General features: G+C 45.3%; 1 protein-coding gene across 1 annotated transcript in view; it reads right to left on the reverse strand.

Annotated features, from left to right (window-relative positions):
• The window catches only part of Fa2h (fatty acid 2-hydroxylase), a 51,887-nt gene extending 40,584 nt beyond the window's left edge, over positions 1-11,303 (reverse strand). The window contains exon 1 of the mRNA XM_021220656.1: positions 10,971-11,303. Coding sequence (XP_021076315.1) covers positions 10,971-11,240 — 270 coding nt within the window. The 5' untranslated portion in view covers positions 11,241-11,303. The remainder of the gene's footprint in view (positions 1-10,970) is intronic.
• Positions 11,304-19,224: the final 7,921 nt, after the last annotated feature.

The following is a 19,224-nucleotide window of genomic DNA, read 5'->3' on the forward strand; positions in this document are numbered from 1 at the left end:
TCTCTCTCTCTCTCTCTTCCCCTCTCTCCCTCTATTGCCAAATGAACTTAAGTCATCTTACTGTTAGTTCTGTAAGGTTTATTGGCATCCAGGTCTTCTACCTAAGTCCTAAAGACTCCAGTCACAAAGTGTGCAGCAAAACCACCTTACCACGCCAACACCTACTAGCTGAGGACACGGAGATTTAGCCTCTGTGTCGCTTACTTTTCTGTTGCTGTGATAAGATATCCAGATGAGCACACAATATAAGAATGGGAAAGCTTTATTCTGGCTCACGATTTGAGGGTACAATCCATCCTGGCAGGACAGTCAAGGAGTTGAAATAGTTGGCTAAACTGCACCCGCAGCCAGGATTAGAGGCAGCTCAGATCCCCCTGTCAGCTAGCTTCCTCTTTCTATGCAGCCTTGGATCCAAGCCCAGAGAAGAGCAGGGCTCCCTTTTAGGGGGTGGAGCGTCTCCGTCAGATAATCAAGATAATCCATTACAGTTATGTCCAGAAGCTAACCTAATCTAAACAATCCCTCACCTGAGTCTTGGAGGCTTACCTCCTAGCTGCATTCAGATCTCGTCAAGCTGAAGGTTGACGCTATCCCAGGTCCTGCTCAATTACTGACCATTTCCTTCTGTAGCTTTTCCCAGGCCCTGGGCAAAGAGCCCCATCTCTAATGGTTGGAGATTGCTATTATCTGACTGTAGGTGATATAACACAACGCAAAGGGGGTTTGGGGGGGAAATCAGGGTCAAAATAGAGGACGTTTCACTATGTCAGTGAGGGTAAAGAGAACTCACAAGTCCAGTGCAAATAAGGAACTGACACACGCAGGCTTATTAACAGTGAGAGTTAATTAGAAGCTGAGACCTCTGAATGACCCTAACCCGAATCAGGGGACCAGAAGATGTCCTTGGTCCTCAGATTAAAGCTAGCCCTGCTGGGAAGTGCTCAGGATAGAGTTAGATATGGACTAGGACCCATTGCTTGCTACTGCACTTCTAAGAAATTACGTATGTTGCTTCCAGTGTCCTTTCCCTGTTTGAAAGGATAGCCAGTCTCCATCCCTCACCCTACTGTCTGTGAAATACTGGTCTTCATAAGGAAGACTCACTGTGACCTTTTTATCCTTGAACTTGACGTCTCTTCTACTTAGATCCAAGAACCAGCTGAGGTTTTGTTTGTTTTGTAATGCCACCTTGTATCATATCATGTTTAAACTTGGCACTTTCAAGGACTTGCCAGGGTCAAAGGAGAGCATTCAGGAAGCCAGGCTGATCTGGCATTCACCCTGACCTGGGGCAATAATGGGATCATAGAAGCCACATTTATTCCAATGTAGGGAGTTTCAGAGTGCAGGCCTTGTAATAATTAAATAATCAGGGTGTGGCATCATGTGCTTGTAATCCCAACCCATGAGAGGCTGAGGCAGGAAGATGTTGAGCTGAGTTTGAGCTTACTTTGAGCTATATGCAAGACTCTGTCCTAAAAAAAACAGCAACAAAACAAACAGTGGACTCATGCATGGTAACTTAGGACAATGGTAACATCAGCACTTCGCAGGTCAGGAGTTCAAGGTCAGACTTAGCAATATGGACCCTCTCTCAAAACACACACACACACACACACACACACACACACACACACACTTTAAAACCTGTGATGGTTTGTATATGCTCGGCCCAGGGAGTGGCACTATAAGAAGGTGTGGTGCTGTTGGAGTAGATGTGGTCTTGTTGGAGTAAGTGTGGTACTGTGGATGTGGGCTTTAAGACCCTCATCCTAGCTGCCTGGAAACCAGTATTCTGCTAGCAGCCTTCAGATGAGGATGTAGAACTCTCAGCTCCTCCTGCACCATGCCTGCCTGGGTGCTGCCATGCTCCTGCCTTGATGATAATGGACTGAACCTCTGGACCTGTAAGCCAGCCCCAATGAAATGTTGTCTATATAAGAATTGCCGGGCTGGTGAGATGGCTCAGTGGGTAAGAGCACCCGACTGCTCTTCCGAAGGTCCGGAGTTCAAATCCCAGCAACCACATGGTGGCTCATAACCACCCATAACAAGATCTGACTCCCTCTTCTGGAGTGTCTGAAGACAGCTACAGTGTACTTACATATAATAAATAAATAAATAAAATTAAAAAAAAAAAAAGAATTGCCTTGGTCATGGTGTCTATTCAAAGCAGTAAAACCTTAACTAAGACAAAAACAAACACCAACTACAAAAACCCCAAAGTCTTTTCTTTGATATTCATGTGTAAAGAATGGCCTAAATCATAGACTTTTTCTCCTTTCCTTCCTTCCTTCCTCCCTTCCTTCTTTCTTCTTTTTCTTTTCTTTTCTTTTTTCTTTTCTTTTCTTTTCTTTTCTTCTCTCTCTCTCTCTCTCTCTCTCTCTCTGTCTCGCTCACTCTCTTTCTTTCTTTCTTTCTTTCTTTCTTTTCTTTCTTTCCTCTCTCTCTTCTTTCTTTTTTTCTTTCTTTCTATTTTGGCAGAATCTTATATATCTTATGAATCATGTTTGAGGCTAACTTTAAATTCCCTGTGTGCATGTGTATGTGTGCATGTATGTGTGTATGTGTGTGTGCATGTGTCTGTGTGCATGCATGTGTGTGCGTGTGCATGCATGTGTGTGCGTGCAAGTGTGTGTGATCCTCCTGCCTCTACCTCCCCTCTGTTGCAGTGCTAGAATTACAGGCAATGCGCCACCATGCTGAGCTTATGGGTGAGACACATCCCAGTCTTATATTTTCATGATTACATATGAACAGGGACCACGAGGGGACAAGTAAGGGAGTTATAGTATTTGAATTCATAAACTAAACCAGACATTTAAAGAAATATCCCGCCAAACTCTGACTCATTTTCTATTAGGAAACTTCCATATCATGCAATATTGAGCAATACTAAGGAGTCCTACCAGACAGAGAAGAATACAGAAAACAGAATCCTACCTCCTCTTCCTGTGCAAGAAGAAATTGTGACTAATTCACTTAGGTAATTATCAACCAGATATGTTGTTGATTGTCTGGCTCACTCTATATAACCAAGTGTACTTATAACAGCGGAACTTCTGCCAGCTTTCCCATAAGAGACTGTTAAGGCCTCTTGTATACACGGTGGTTCAAATATATCAAAGCAAATCCCCCCGAAATTGATTTATCTGATATCACTATTTAAATGCCACGTGATATATTGTCAAAACGGGAAGTCAAAGCATTCCTGTAATTATGCATTGGGGAAATCACTCCTCGGTATAAAACACAAAGTCAGGGCTTCATATTTTTCAGCCATAAGCTTTTCAAGTGCTCTGGGCATTGGGCTTGTTGTCCACGCCCCCTTTTTTATTATTGACAGTACTTTTTCTATTGCAGAGAAGGACAGGTAGGGAGACTGATAAAGCTGTCTGCCCACCGTAGATGGCACCAGTTAGAGAAGAAAGGCCGAGAGCCACTACTACCTGGTGGCTGGAAGATGGATCAGCAGTAGCTGCTCTTGCAGAGGCCCTGGGGTCACTTCTGACCACACACATGGCATGACTGTGACTCCAGTTCCAGGGAATCTGACACTTTCTTCTGACCTCTGTGTAGCACACATGAACATACATACGAGTCAGACTAAACACTCATACATATAAGATACAAATAAATCTGAGGGGGGGAAGAGTCAGATACACACACACACACACACAGAAAGAGAGAGAGAGAGAGGAAGGGAGAGAGAGAGCCTAGAGACCGCATGCCCTAGAGAAATTTCCATGGCAAGTCATCAGAAGAGGTAAATCAAAATGTAGGCAGCCTGTGTCACCTCTGTATATCATCCAGGCACTAAGAACCACTGGGGGACCAGTCACATCCTACGAGCAAGGTGGTATCCCAATTGCTTTCCCTGGCCTTGAACTTGTGGCAGTCTTTCTGCCTCTGCCTCCAAAGTGCTGGGATTCTAGGGCATAACACTACATCCAGAACCAATGGATGGTTGTTGGAACGTTTTGGTTTTTGGTTTTTTTTCTCATTGAAATTCAGTCAATCTACATAGTCAATGCTGGTCTTGAACTCTACGCTCTTGTGTTAGTTTCCCAAGCACCAGGGTTACAGGTGTGCACCACATCGGCTCTGCTGCTATTTCCTATAGTCAGCTTCACTTTTATCCCTTGCAAGAAGGCCAAGGACAAGTGAACAGCAGAGTCTGGGTGAGGAACATGTTCCAGTCGTTTTGGCTGAAACAAGTGGAGGGCAAAGGCAAAAACAAGGGATGCAATAGCCCGAGTAGCTAGTAAGCAGGAGATACATTTTGTACATTTCAATTTTTGAATTATTGTCTTTTCAGTGACGTACACAGCCCAGTTTTCCAAGCAGCCCATTCATTGGCTTAGTCCCTGTTGGCAAGAACCAGTGCGTCCTAATGAAATCCAGGTGAGTTAGACATGTGCCGGCCTCAGAGAGCTCGCAGCTTCATAGACAAGGGACAAGGTGGGTGGTGAAGAAACCCTGAGAAAAGAATGTTGTAAAGGCTGTGAAGCAGGTCTAGGTAAAATGCTGTGAGTGTTTGAGAGAAGGAAAGGGGAGAGAGAGAGAGAGAGAGAGAGAGAGAGAGAGAGAGAGAGAGAGATTGAAGAGAGAGATATAAGAGAATCTATACAGAGCAAAACCATGGGGTCATCCATGGGAAGCCACTGAAGACTGACACAACATAAGCTATCAATTGGAAGTGTCACAGGCAATGAGTGTCACTGAAGTGACCTGCCCAGGAGCCTGCTACAGTAGTGAATGTGACAGGACTCTCTAGGTCAGGGCAAGCACCAGAGATTAGCTGTGGTTAGAGACTGGAATGCTGAGTATCCCCAGGGGAAATAACTGAGTGAAGGAAGCCACCATGCAGAGAGCATGCCGCCTTTCAGGGGAAACTCAGAGGCAGGAACCAAACAAAAACAAAACAAAACAAAAAAACCCATCTAGTCATGATGGAGGTTAGGCCAGAGACACCTCTGAAAGGTGCTGTCGGCTGGGAGGAGGCAAGGGTTCATTGCAGGCTTTGGAAGAGCCCCTACATCTTCCTCTGGGTTAAAAGGTGCTTGCAGAAAGCCCTGGAACATCTCCAGCACAACGGAACGTGGAGGTCTGAGCTGCAACCGTGGAGAGCTGGTAACTTCACTTCCACTGTGGAGTGGGGATGAGAAGTTGGCTCGCTGAAACCCACTGGGCCGAAGATCCGGGGTTGTCTTCAGCCTTTCCCACTTTGCTGGCAGAGGAAAAGCAAGAGAGTGCAGCACCACTCAGAGGTGGTGACCAAGGATACACAGGGCACAGTGGGCAGAAGGATGCCCTCCCCTCCCAGAATCCGAGTCCCAGGACCCGAAGTCTGTGACTATGTTACTTTACTTGTCAAAAGGACTTTGCAGATGTCAGCTAAGGATCTTGAATTGGGGAGGTTATCTAGGATTATCTGGGTGCACCCAATATAACCCTAAAAGCATTTGTAAGTGGTAGACTGAAACAGAAGAGTCAGAGTTGGAGATGTAAGGATGGAGCTGAAGCTAAGACAGTCAGACATTGGCCACTAGTCACTCAGGGCACACAGGTTGTCCCTGGAAGGCTGAAAAGGCAAGACAGGGCCCTCTAGAAACTCTAGAAAGAATGCCGCCATGTCTACATCGGAGTTGCTTTAAATCTCTGCCTGTGGCATTTTGTTACAGTAGCAATTAAAAAAAAAAAAAAACCCAAAAAAAACAAATTCAGGCAGAAAACCAAAAGGATCAGGTATCCAAGAGTAGCTGAGAGGCCCCAGCAGGGGTCAGCCTCAAGACTGCAGCCAGGCCAGCAAAGAGAGGGTAAGAACCAGCTGCCAGAGCCATGGTAGCCAAGGCTCAGGAGACCCTGGCAAAGGCTGCTTCAACAGCGAGGTAGGTTGTAGAGACAATGGGGGGGGGGATATGCTAATTGTCTAAGTAAACAAAAACCACATGTGCGTGAACACAATGTGTCATATTAGGGAGGTGAGACACCAAGCAGCGGGGCTAGCAAGGCTGACAGCTGCCACTCAGGCATTGGTTTGGGGTATTTCCTGGCAATGTTTCAGAAGGAAATAACTCTCATGTGCTTCTTCGACTCCCAAGAGTTCCATTTCTGATCTTCTTCCTCAGTTCTTGCTCTCAAATCCAATCTGAAGCAATGCCAGCAAACACTCTTGGGATCTGTTTGTGGAATCGGTGGCAGGGCCTACAGACATGCTCCTAGTTGGCCCTGGTTTCATCCTCCTGGTAAGATTTGCTAGTGTTAGAGCAGGCCAGAGCAGTTAGGAAAGGATTGTGACCTTTTCTGGACCAGACAGGCCCTCCTGGGAAGCTCTTGACAGTGGATTTCAGCAAGCCGACTTCTTATCTCCACCCCAGGACGCAAGTGGAGATAGATTACCAGCTCTCCCAGCTCAGATCTCCAAGTAGGACGGTGCTGGAGGTGTCCCAAGGCTTTACAGAAGGGAGGGGACCCTAAGGGCTTCCTGCATTTAGATTCTCTTCCCATTTAATCACTCAGACCCTGAAATTCTAAGCCTACATTACAAAACCTAGCAGAACCACAGGTGGTAGGAACTGTTGCGTTTTTAACTACTCAGAGACACATCCTATGTGACTCGGATATGGCCCCACATCCTTCAGACATATGCCTACCTCCGCGCTACAGTCTGGAGAGTTGAGGAGTACTCTCAGGCAGATGGCTCAGGTCCACCAGCTCCTGAGTGAGAACCCTCCAGGCCTATGATGTAGGAGAAACGCAGGTCTCTTCCTGACAGTTATCGTTCCCCTGGGTGTCAAATTTGTGGTTTGAAAAGGACCTGATGTGGGCTGTGATGAAATCTGTAACTCTCACCAGAAAAAGCTCTACATGTTTTTTTCTATACACAATTTCACTTCTTTCACTAGTCTCAGGAGCTGTCCCACAGAATGCTTCAGTGTTCCCTATAGTGTGATCCAAGTGGTACCCGTGATGGCTTTTAGGAGATACAAAGAGACAATTTTTCTCATTTTAAGTTTGGGGCTGGGAATACAGCTCAGTTGGTGCCCTGCCTGTCTAGCATGCACAGGGTTGGTCTCCAGGACGGCCTAAACCGAACATGGTGGCACATGTCTGTAATTTCAGCACCTGGGTGGCAGCAGTGGGAAGACCAGAAGTTCGTGGTCATCCTCTGCTACGTAGTGAATCTGAGGCCAGGCTGGGCTACCTAATATCTGTCTCTGCCCCCCTCCCCCAATTTTATATTTATTTTAAAAGTATATGTAAGGCTGAGTGTGATGGAGTATATCTTTAAAACCAGACTCTTGGAGAAAAAGGCAGGTGGATCTCTGTGAATCTGAGGCTGGACTGCTCTGCACATTGAGTTCCAGGACAGCCAGGACAACATAGAAAGACCTGGTGTCAACAAAACAAACAAACAAACACAGAAATGAAAAAAAAAAAAAGACCCATGGTTACATTGGTATTATCACCCAGTGTCAGTAAATGCTAAACAAAAAGGTGAGCCTATCTAGAGATGGTTATCCCAGGTCATAACTCAGGGGGTGTCTGTCAGTGACTCATAGGTGACCAAAGTCTAGGGGTGACATAGGTGACAAAACGTCTATGGTCTTGGACGAGGTTTACACACTAAGTCCCTTCATTGCCTGTTTCTCTCTTTAAGTTGTTTACTTTATTATGTGCCAGTGCAGAGTCCACAGGGGTAGGTCAGAGGCAGGGGTCAGTTCTCTCCTTCCACAGTATGGATTCCAGGGATCCAACTGAGGTAGGTCATTATGTTTGGTGGCAAGCGCCCTTACCCACCGAGCCACTCACCGGCTCTGCTTCTATTTTTGAAGTGGTGTTCACAACAGGGCTTCATGTCCAGAGGTGGGAGAGCACTGCTCTCCGTGCCTGGGCTAAGGGGCTTGATCCCACCGGCCTCCGTCAGCCAGGGGTGGTGAGATAGCTTCCCCGATCAGCTACAGATCTTTCATCTCCCCTACCCCACAGCATGTTAACTCAAACAAGTCTGACTTGTTCTCTGTGTGTGCCTTTTGTGTGAGTGTGAATGTGTGTGTGTGTGTGTGCGCGCGCGTGTGTGTGTACAGTGTGTACATAGGGGTGTGGCAAAGTAGGGAACAGGGGAAAAAGTGGGGTGAGCCTTCTTTATGGAAGAAGACACAGAGTGCCCCCACTTAACGATTAGGGTGGAGAAGGGTCCCTAGGGGAGGGGAAACAGAGGTACTTCTTAGCACTTTCTGCTCCTCACACATCAGGAGAGGGCTCTTAACTTCCAGGGGTATCAACACCCCTGGTTCAGCAGGAGAGGAGCGAGGTAGAGAAGGTACTATGGAAGTTGTTAAAAGGACTTTTCTAGTCATCTCTTTTAATGGATACCTCGCCCCCCAATTTCTCCTTTGACTACCTACCTGTCTCCTTCAATTTAAAGAGAACCTTGCCTGGTCTAGTGGTACATGCCTGTGATCCCATCACTTGTGGAGCCCAGGCAGAGGGATCTCAAGTTTGAGACCAGCCTGACTGCCTGACCTATATAACAAGGCACTACACAAAACAAAACAAAAACAAAAACAAACCAAAAACATAAGCTAAAATAAGGAGAATCTTATACTTTCTACATTTGAACTCTGCCAACCGAGCAACAGGCAACTGGAACGTAGGTGACTTCGGCTGCTGGCCAGATCAGGTCTGTGGGCCTGGAGGTATACTCTTAGATTTTAGTTTTCTCTGTACCCTCAGTTTGGGGCCTAGAAATCTGGTTGTTTGCAACATGACCACACTGGGACTTGGGGATATAACAGGTAAAGAGCAGGTGTAGAAAGCCGGGGTGAACTGGCTTTGCCTCTGGGTTCTCTCTGACCCTAGGGGTTAGGCAGGGCAAGGTGAAACTACACCAAATCGTGATGCTGGGTGGTTGGCAAAGCAGGAAGGTGGGGCCATCCATCGCAGGGGAGGGAGTGACATTCAGAATGGTACTGAGTAGAGAGGCCACACCCTCAGGCTCTCATCAGAACACAGAACACAGTTACAATACAGGGCAGGTCCATGTACCCTCATAGGCCTGGCCGTCGCCAGTGCTCTGATCCTAACTGCCTGCTGATCTCTGTAGCAATCTTTCTCACAGTGGAGGGTAAGCTTCCGGTCTGTCAGCAAGACCTGACGCTAAACACCAGCTTCCTATACTGTTCTGGGTTCCCCATTGGAGATGCCAAGTCTGGACAGTTTACGAAATCTCTCAAATCTTCTATTATGAAATCTCCTTTCCCTCCTGGTCATGGTGGTTAAACTATGCCTTTTCTCTGGTCTCCTTACATCCACTGGAGTTCACTCCACTCTTTGTCACTGGAGCAAGGATACCCTTCCGAAGATGCAAATCTTTCCACACCACTCTCCGGCTTAAGTCCTTTAGCCTCACAAGTCAAGCCCCCCACCCGTAACCACAGCCTTTGAGGCTCATATGATCAAGCCCCAATGACTTTTAGCTCCCACCTCTTTCTTCACTTGACCTGCCAGCCCTTGGTCACCTTGGTTCCATTGTGGTCTCTTGACTGTGACACTTTTTTTTTTTTTTAAATACAAGCTATTCCTCTGTCTGGAATGTTCTTCTTATCACTTTGGCTAAGCTCCATCTTCAATTAGCTCTTGGTGAAAATGTCACTTTCTTCAAGGTAGCTCTTACTGAACCTGCTCTCCAGATTCTTCACCCAGACTCAGAATGCAAATATTATAAATTTTAATGAATGTAATTAAACAATGACCATGACCGTAGTATGGTCCCTATGAACTTGTTCACTCCATGAAAATGGTAATCATTTTCTGTTCAATGTCTGTTAGTGCCCGGCACAGTGTTGTCAACCCATTTAAGAACCAAGTAAGTGACTGAGTAAGAGATAAGGATTAGGCAAGATGGGTAAGAGGTGTCTCCTGGAACAGTGGATAGCATGCCCTTTCATCTAAAGATCTAAAAGCACTTGAAAGAAAGTGAGCAACCAGGACCAACCGTTGCTTCACACCTGATCACGGTGGCCTTACTGTCACCAGTCCTGCTATCAGGCTTGAGAACAGGAGTTAGCTTGGCTCCAACCTGAGTCTACCAAGAGCTCTGTGGATAAGACTGTGTCCCCCAACCCTTGGGATGGAGACGACTTTGATTCTGGAGTAAGAAACACTTGATCTTTGTACTACCTAGTTGTTTGACCTCAGACATTTACAGAACTTCACTGAACCCTTGTTTCCACATCCTGAAAGGAGAATCACACCCAGGATGGATTGTAAAATCCAAGATGAGCCTGTACCACACAGCAGTACCGAATTTATCGTAGTATGGGTTAGAAGTATCGACTTCTCCTTTGCAAGCTGGTTCGTGTATTTTATTTCACTCTTTCAAACCCACAGCACTGTTTAGGACGGAAATAAAACCAGGGGCTGGAGAATAGAATCAATAAAATGCTGACTGGGTCCCCCACTCACTCGCCCACGGGAGCCCCTGAAGGGAGCAGAGCAGAGCTTTGGCTTTGTGTCTCTTTGAACCAAGAGAGTGGTGGGATGGGGAAACTGAGGCCAGGTGAGCCTAGGAACCTATTATTGAAACAAGAAAGGAAACCAGAAAGGCTGATAAAGGAAAAGGAAGAGAGAAAGAGGGGGGGGGGTGGTAGTGGCTGGAGCCAGAAACAGGAGTCGAAGTTGTCAGGAGGCAGGGGGCTGCAGAAGGGACATGTTGGAAGGAGGATGCAGCCGGGTCAGGGGGTAGCGCTGGAACATCAAGCTCCTGGTGATAGGAACGGGAAATGGGGATAAGGGGGTGTCAGTGACCGGTTACCTGGAGAGAAACTGGGAAAACGGAGGGAAGTGAGGGTGGCGGCTGTCACCTTGCGTTCTCCTAGAGGGCAGGTGATCTGAGCTCTCTAAAGTGGCGGACTGGGGGAGGGGTGTGAGGCAGGGAGCCGGGTGTGCCCGGGGCCGCCTGGTACCTGAGGGTCCGCTCGCAGTTCGCCCACATAGTACTGCTCCAGCCAGCGGCGGGCGTTGTCCGAGTGTCTGTGAGGTGGCCCATCCAGGTCGGCACTGATGTCCTGGCCAGCCCGCGCCACCAGCAGCTGTTCGCCCCCCGGATGATGCCGCACGAAGCCGGTGAGGTCGTAGAGGCTGGCCCCGCGGCGGACCCAGCAGGCACCGGCCGCCAGGCGCCGCTGGACCTCGGCGGGCGTGAAGGAGGCGGCGGGGGGCGGAGCGGGGGCCATGGCGGGAGAGCGGAGCTCGGATCTCGGAGCCCGGCAGTCTGCTCCGCGGCCGCCCAGTGCGCCTCTAACATCTATCTCCGGAGCCGGGGCAGCCGCAACGGGCCGGCCGCCACCGCACCTGCTCATTTGCATGCCGTGCTCTCATTGGCCACTCGGTGGGACGCGGCTGGTGCCCAGAGCCGCCTCCCCATTGGCCCGCGGGGACCCGAGCCCCAAGCGCAAGCCGCTGAGCGTCGCCCGCCAGGTGGCCTTGGGCAGGTAGAGGGCGTGACCACCAGGTGTGCCCGGCTGCTGGTGGATGCGAGCGCATTGAAGGGGACTGTCAAGACCACTTCCTCGGCTGGCATGCGACTTCTACATCTTCAAGGAACCGCATCTTCAAGGGGGAAACTTACTGTATTCAGTTCCGCAGTTTCAAGAAGTGCCAAAAACAAAAGGCACTAGGACGGAGGTCTGGTCTAGTCCCAGGGGTTGGGGAGCGCGAAATATATAAAGTCACCCGAAACTCAACCACAATATATGTAATATTTAAAATTAATTATATTCAATATTTAATCATATATAATTATATATGTAATAGTATCTATTATATATTTACATGATTAAATATTGTATATTATATGTAATTAAATATTACATATAGTTATATTTAATGTTTAAAAACTTACATCGTCCCACCGTGTGAATGCACGTCTAAATGCTGAATATTTATTTTTGAAATGTATATTGCACACATTTTATTACAATTTTAAATAAAAATGAAACAAAAAAAACCCCAAAACATATTTTACTGGGTGCATTGGGTGAGTGAACAGACAACTTTAAAAACGGATTTATTTTACTTTGTGCGTGAGTGGGTGTATGTATATGCGCATGCCATCCCTCTGGAGGTCAGAAGAGAGTGTCAGTCCTCTGGAACTGGAGATTTGTGGGAGGTTTGTGAGGAGCTGTGTTATGCTGGCAACCCTGGTCCTCTGCAAGAGCAGCTGGTGCTCTTGACCACCGGGCCAGCCCTCCAGATGTTTTTATAAATTATATTGTACAGAAATAAAAGCCATTATTAGTAAGACAGCATTGGGAACTCACATAGCTAGATTGTGTTTTTATTTAAGCATTTTCTATTGGGTTCATTGTGGACCTTTTGCATTCGTTCTGAGTTGTGGAAGACTAGTAAAGTATTTATCTTGGGAATTACTATTCACTGTATTGACTTATGAATTTATTATGTATCTGTCCACCTATCAGCAAATCTGTCACCTCACAATCTTGTAATAAAGACATGGTTGATTCAGTGCCCCTCACCCCCAGCCTCCTCTTTTCCTCTTGTTTGGGACGGGCAGTGGCTTTGAAGTCCCTCTGAGGTAGAGGTGAACTGCAGGCCTGCCTGGCAATGGATGGGTGTGTGCACACTTCATCTCTTTTGTGAGATCTTTTATTCTGACTGATCATTGTAGTCTTGATTTCTGGATGAGCCATCATCTGGTGAATGGAGAATAAAACTTGTAATATTTTCAAGAAGAAAAAATTATTTGTGCTGGGTCTAGAGAGAGAATTGCTAAGACCCTTCACTGTTCTTCCAGAGCACCAGGGTTCAGTTCAGCAGGCAGCTCACAATCACCTATAACTAACTCCAGCTCCAAAGAATTGTACCCTCCCTGGTCTCCATGGGAACACATGTTTTCTTTCTTCCTCTTTCTTTCTTTCTTTCTTTCTTTCTTTCTTTCTTTCTTTCTTTCTTTCTTTCTTTCTTTCTTCCCCCCTCTCTCCTTCCCTCCCTTCTCTCTCTCTCTCTCTCTCTCTCTCTCTCTCTCTCTCTTTCTCTCTCTCTCTCTCTTTCTTTCTTTCTTTTTTTGAGACAGGATCTCACTGTATCTATAGAACTCACTGTATAGACCAGGTTAGCCTTAAATTCATATAGATTTGCCCGCCTCTTCCTCCTATGTACTAAAATCAAAGGTGTGCACCACCACATCCAGGAACACACATAATTTTTTAAAAAAAAATCTTTAAAGCATTTGATTTGAGATTTGAAGTTATCTTGAATTTTTTCGTAGGCTCTTAAATTTTGGTACCTCACTCTGTCTTACATCATGACGACCGGGACAGAATCCTGGAGGGAGAACAGGGAATCGTGCCTCCTCTCTACAAGGAAAAGTAGGGGCCTTAGAGGCAAAGCCTGTGGACTGAGTGTGTTATCAGAACCTTGTTAATAACAAGGAAAGTCACACACAGCTCCTGATTTGTGATCAAACTGCCAGTTCTGAGGCTGCCCCATCCAGATGACTTTTGTCCTGTCCCCAACCCCTGCCGAAAAGTTTTTTCCCAAGTTACTTGTGCTTGGTGTCCAGACAACAGGGCTAGCTAGCACTGTGTGGTAAGCCTGTCTCAGAAGCCTCGGGGCTGTGACAACAGTAGGACGTGAAGTCTGACTAGCTGGTCTCACCCTCCAGGGATAGGTAAAAGTTCTACTGTGACTTCAGGTCTGCTAAGGAACATGTAGCCATCAGGCCTGAGCAAGAAGACCTGAATGGTCACCCTCACCCCATTTTTACATCTACTGTGTTCCAAATATGTGGTAAAAGCAGACAGGCACAGGCTCCTGAGTGTGTTGGAGGATATCGTATGTGGGAAAACTCCCTCACTAAACTGTTCCTCACTACTGCCTTGTCTGAAGCTGAACAAACAGACTATCTGTTCAGAATTGTGACACGCACATTTTTGCCCTAGTAACTTCATGTCTAGATTTGTGATCGTGCAGATATGCTATTTCAAGATGTATAATTAATAGCGGTAATTACGACATAGTTCATAGAGAAGATACAGCCATCGTGAAGGGGGGATGATAGCAAATACCATGTAGCCATTAGAGAGGATCAGGCAGACGCATGGCTAGTGGATGGAACAAGCTCCAGGACATTGTAATGGAAAACAAGAACAGTGTAGTGTGTCTGGCATGCTAACAGCTTGATTATTGTTTGTTTGTTTGTTTGTTTGGAAACGGAGTTTCATCATGTAGCTCTGGCTAGCCTGGACTCATTATGTAGACCAGGCTGGTCTCGAACTCAAAGAGATCAATCAACCTGCCTCTGCTTCTCGAATGCTGGGACCAAAGGCATGTGCTACCATGCCTGGCCTTGTTATTTTTAATTTATTTGGTATTTTAAAATATTTTATGCAAATTTATAAGTAAATTTTAAAACAAAATTTTATAACTAGTTAAGACAGACACTTGAACTTGAACCTACTTTTGTACTCCAAACTGTCGACATTCTGCCTCCTGGTTATCAATCAATATATTGCCCCTGACCCTGACTCTGGCTTTTTCCTGCACTGGAGGTTGGACTCGGATACGTGCTGAGTGAGTATTCTACCAATAAGCTATACTCCCAGTTTGTTTTCACATTTTATTTTTTGTATTTTAGATTTATTTTATTTGTGTGTATGTATGCATTCATGTAAGTATGTGTATGAGGATGCCCACCAAGGCCAGAAAAGGGCATTGGGTCTCTGGGCACCTAGTGGGGTGCTAGGAACAAATTCAGGTCTTTCAGAAGAGCAGCAAGCACTCTTAACTGCTGAGCCATCTCTCCAGCCTCATGTTTTTTTTTTTAATTAAAATAATTTCTGCCTCTCATCTCATCATAGAAATGCTGGGGTTACGAACCAGCCTTTGTTGGTTTTGTCCAGCTTTGTGCATGTTCTAGAGATTCAAACTCATGGCCCCATGCTTTCTCAACAAACATGCTACCTTCAGTGCATCTCCTCAGCCTCCTTATCGTTTAGGTTAACAATCTGTGTGTGTCTACAATGAGTATTGCTTGAGTTAAGTTGGTTCTGTGGAAAGCATATGATATTCACTTGTCATTGTGTAGCTTTGTGTATTTCAGTTGGAGGTGTGTGAGTGTCATTGTGTAGCTTTGTGTATTTCAGTTGGTGGTGTGTGAGTGTCATTGTGTAGTTTTGTGTATTTCAGTTGGTGGTGTGTGTGTGTCTTTGTGTAGCATTGTGTATTTTAGTTGGTAGTGTGTGAGTGTCATTGTGTAGCTTTGTGTATTTCAGTTGGAGGTGTGTGAGTGTCACTGTGTAGTTTTGTGTATTTCAATTGGTGGTGTGTGTGTGTCTTTGTGTAGCTTTGTGTAGTTCAGTTGGTGGTGTGTGAGTGTCATTGTGTAGCTTTGTGTATTTCAGTTGGTGGTGTGTGTCATTGTGTAGCATTGTGTATTTCAGTTGGTGGTGTGTGTGTGTCTTTGTGTAGCTTTGTGTAGTTCAGTTGGTGGTATGTGAGTGTCATTGTGTAGCTTTGTGTAGTTCAGTTGATAGTGTCTAAGCATCACCTATGGGCAGAGCATCACTGCAGTCTGGTGATCATCCTCTTCTTATTCCACTGTATGAACTTATCTATTTTCCCTGGCCTTTGCATGGGAACCATATTCTCTCCCCCAACAACACTTCTCTTATTGCAGGGTGTCACAGAGTAGCCCTGGATGACCTGAAACATGCTTCGAAGACCACGCTATCCTTGAACTCACAGACAGCTGGTTGCCTCTGCCTCCTGAGTGCTGAGATTAAAGAAGTGTGCTGTCATACTTAGCTCTATCTTTTTCTTCTATTATAAGCATTCCTGTATATATGGGTAAGAATTTCTATAGCTTATATATCTAGAGATGTAAACTACTGTGTCCTGGGACATACAAGTGCTACATTTACAAGATAATGTAAATTAGCTTCTGAGTAACTATACTGATTTACATTCCCATGAGTACCGTATAAAAATCCCCACCTCTGTGATGGGAGAATATCTACATAAACCATGTGATATTTTTCCATATTTGAGACTTACATATTCTCCATCATATACTTATACATTCATTTTATGCTTCGTGTTATAATACAAATCTACTTAATTCTGTTGCTCAAACTTCTGAACATCAGGAGCTGTTGTATGTCTTTGACATGTTCCTTCAGGTATAGATTCAGCCATTCCTCCGTAGCCCTCTTGTTCCTTTTACTGGAACGGCCTTAGAAAATAAGATGCAGGCCAGGAATGGTGGCAGAGCCACATGAGGGTAGCACTCAGATGATTGAGGCGGGAGGAGTACACGTTGAAGAGCAGCCCATTTCACCCTCCCCCTCACAAAGTTAATACATGTAAATTATGAGCAATTTCGACCAATAAATTTGCTAATTAGATTAAATGAGCTAATCGTCTTCAAATACCCACGTTGTTAAAAGTCCATTAAAGAAGAAATAGATGAATGGAATAGCCCCAGGCTTGTTAGTAAAATTCCACACATACTTTTAAACTTTCAAAGGAAATTTTAGACTCATGGGAGTTCACTGGTTAATTCTGTGAAGCGTTGGCCTTACTGGTCATACTCTCAAATCTGAACGCAGATAATGCTTTCTACACTGAGTCATCTCCCCTGTCCCCTCCCCCGAGTCTCTTAACCAAACCTTAGCAATACAGCAATATGAAACAACAATATAACTAACAGTATGTCATGAATAAATGGGGTCTATTTCAGGTAGGGAAGTTTGGTTTAACATTAGGAGCTAAGGAACTTTCACCACATAAACAAACTAAGAAAAAATTCAAACCTGAAAGATCATCAGATGAATGGCAAAAAAAAAAAAAAAAAAAAAAAAAAAGCATTTGTTGTAATTTAATCCAAATATATTTCCATGATTGTTTGTGTCCTCTCATCCCAGTGGGACAGAAAGCACACCCACAGCCTGATAAAGATCGTCTACAAAAATCCCACAACACACATCAAACTACATGGTGAAGACAAAAACACTTTCTGATGCACATCAGGAAGAGTGTGAAGATTCCAGTCTTACCATGGTTTTTTTTAAGGTTTATATATTTATATGAGTCCACTGTAGCTCATATAAATAAATAAACACATATAAATTCAGACATACCAGAAGAGGGTGTGTCTTATAGATCAGATCCCCTTATAGACGGTTGTGAGTCACCGTGTGGTTGCTGGGAATTGAACTCAGGACCTCTGGAAGAGTAGTCAGTGCTCTTAACCACGGAGCCATCTCTCCAGCCCCAGTCTTGGAATGTTTGTTTAGCATAGTACTAATTTTTTTTTTAAGGCCAGGTCTTTATAGCTTTGGGTTGTCCTGGAACTCACTATATAGACCAGGATGGCCTCGAACTCACAAAGATCCACTTGCCTCTGCCTCTATAGTGCTGGAGTTAAAGGCACTTGTCTTCACACCTGGCTTTTGTTTTCTTTCTTTGGGGGGGGGGATCTCAAGTGTCCTCAATCTGGCCTCCTGTTCTCTAGGAGCCTAAGGATGACCCTGAACTCCTGATGTTTCTGCTTCCACTCCCACAGACAGGGATTACAAGTGTTGGCTGTTGTGTCTGGCCCTGTAGTCAAGTTTTGCCCAGTGGAAAGGTCAACAAAAGAAAAGACATTTCTTCAGGCTCAGAGGAAAGGAGTTGGATTGTCCTCCTTATTGGGAGGTGACACAATGATCTATGCAGAAAATCCAGTAAAAATTCTCTCTCTCTCTCTCTCTCTCTCTCTCTCTCTCTCACACACACACACACAAGCTAGAGTAAATGAGGTTNGCAAAGATATGAATTCAAGGACAATTTACAGAAATCAATTATAGCTCCATATATTAGAAAAATTGGTCAGAAGTTGAAGATTTTAAAACCCATTTAATAGAGCATTAAAATTGTGAAGTAGAGGAACTGGGAGGATTGCTTAGTGGTTAGAGTCCTGGGTCTATGAGCAAGAGCACTGGAAGGAGGATTCCCTACTACACACTTAAATTTATGCCAGGCAGGCTTGGTGGTTCCCTGTAATCCCAGCTCTCAGGAGACAGAGATAGGAGCCCCCAAAGCAAGCTGAATAACTAGACTAGCTGAATTGGTGATGAGAGACCCTGCCTCTGTGTCCAAGGTGGAGACTGATCAAGGAAGATGTCAGACAGCGACCTCTGGCTTCCATAGTGAGCATTCCCATGCACCCACCTTTGTGACTATCCAAATGCACACACACATCCACCATGCAAAAGAAAAAAAAAGAGAAAAATAACCATGAAATGGGAATATGTCTGACAAAGGTCATTCAGTGGTTACATATTAATAACGACAAGATATTGGTGAGAAATTTAGGAAGAATTCTAAGTAGTGACACATACTCCGTTAAAGGTCATCCTTGGCTACATAATGAGCTTGAGGCTAGCCTGGGCAACATGAGACACTGCTTAAGAAAATAATAAACTAGAATACTTAGTAGTGTTCTAAGAAATCAGTTCTTCCTTATTTGATTTTCAGATTTAATGCAATTCTGTTCTGAGAGGTCCATAGCTCTCATCACACACATGCACAGATGCACATATCAACCACAGTTCACAAACATGCATACACCAACCAACCATAGCTCACTCCTTTGTGTCCTTACTCAGCGCTCTCTCTCTCTCTCTCTCTCTCTCTCTCTCTCTCTCTCTCTCTCTCTCCTCTCTCCTCCTTTGGAAACACTCTGGGCAAATACGGCATTGAGCAATGAGTCCTGGCACAAACCTGAGGCCGTGAACTTGCTGAGGGAGTATATTGGCCACAAGTGAAGTTGTGAGCCATCTTCCCACAGTCTGGCTTCTCCTACCTGTTTGCACACTCATGTCTTACTACCCAGAATAAAAGTAGTCACCCCAGAAAAAAAGTCACCCTATGTGCAAGCAATGCATCTCGTGGCTTCCGAGCTGTGGCCCCAAAATGGATCTCTGCAGATGAAAAGCAAGTCTTCCGAAATGCTCATCAACAATAGAGACACTCAGGCAATAATTACACATACCTGTAATCCTTGTACTCAAAAGGCAGAGAAAGGAGGATTAGTGTAAGTAAAAGGCCAGCCTGGTCTATCTACATCATGAGTACCAGACCAGCCACAGAGCCACTCTGTCTTTAAAAAGACAAAAATAAAATTGGAAAGGAGCACAAAATTGTAGAATGACTCAG

This window comes from Mus pahari, chromosome 20 (assembly GCF_900095145.1).
Source record: "Mus pahari chromosome 20, PAHARI_EIJ_v1.1, whole genome shotgun sequence".
Lineage (NCBI taxonomy): Eukaryota > Metazoa > Chordata > Mammalia > Rodentia > Muridae > Mus > Mus pahari.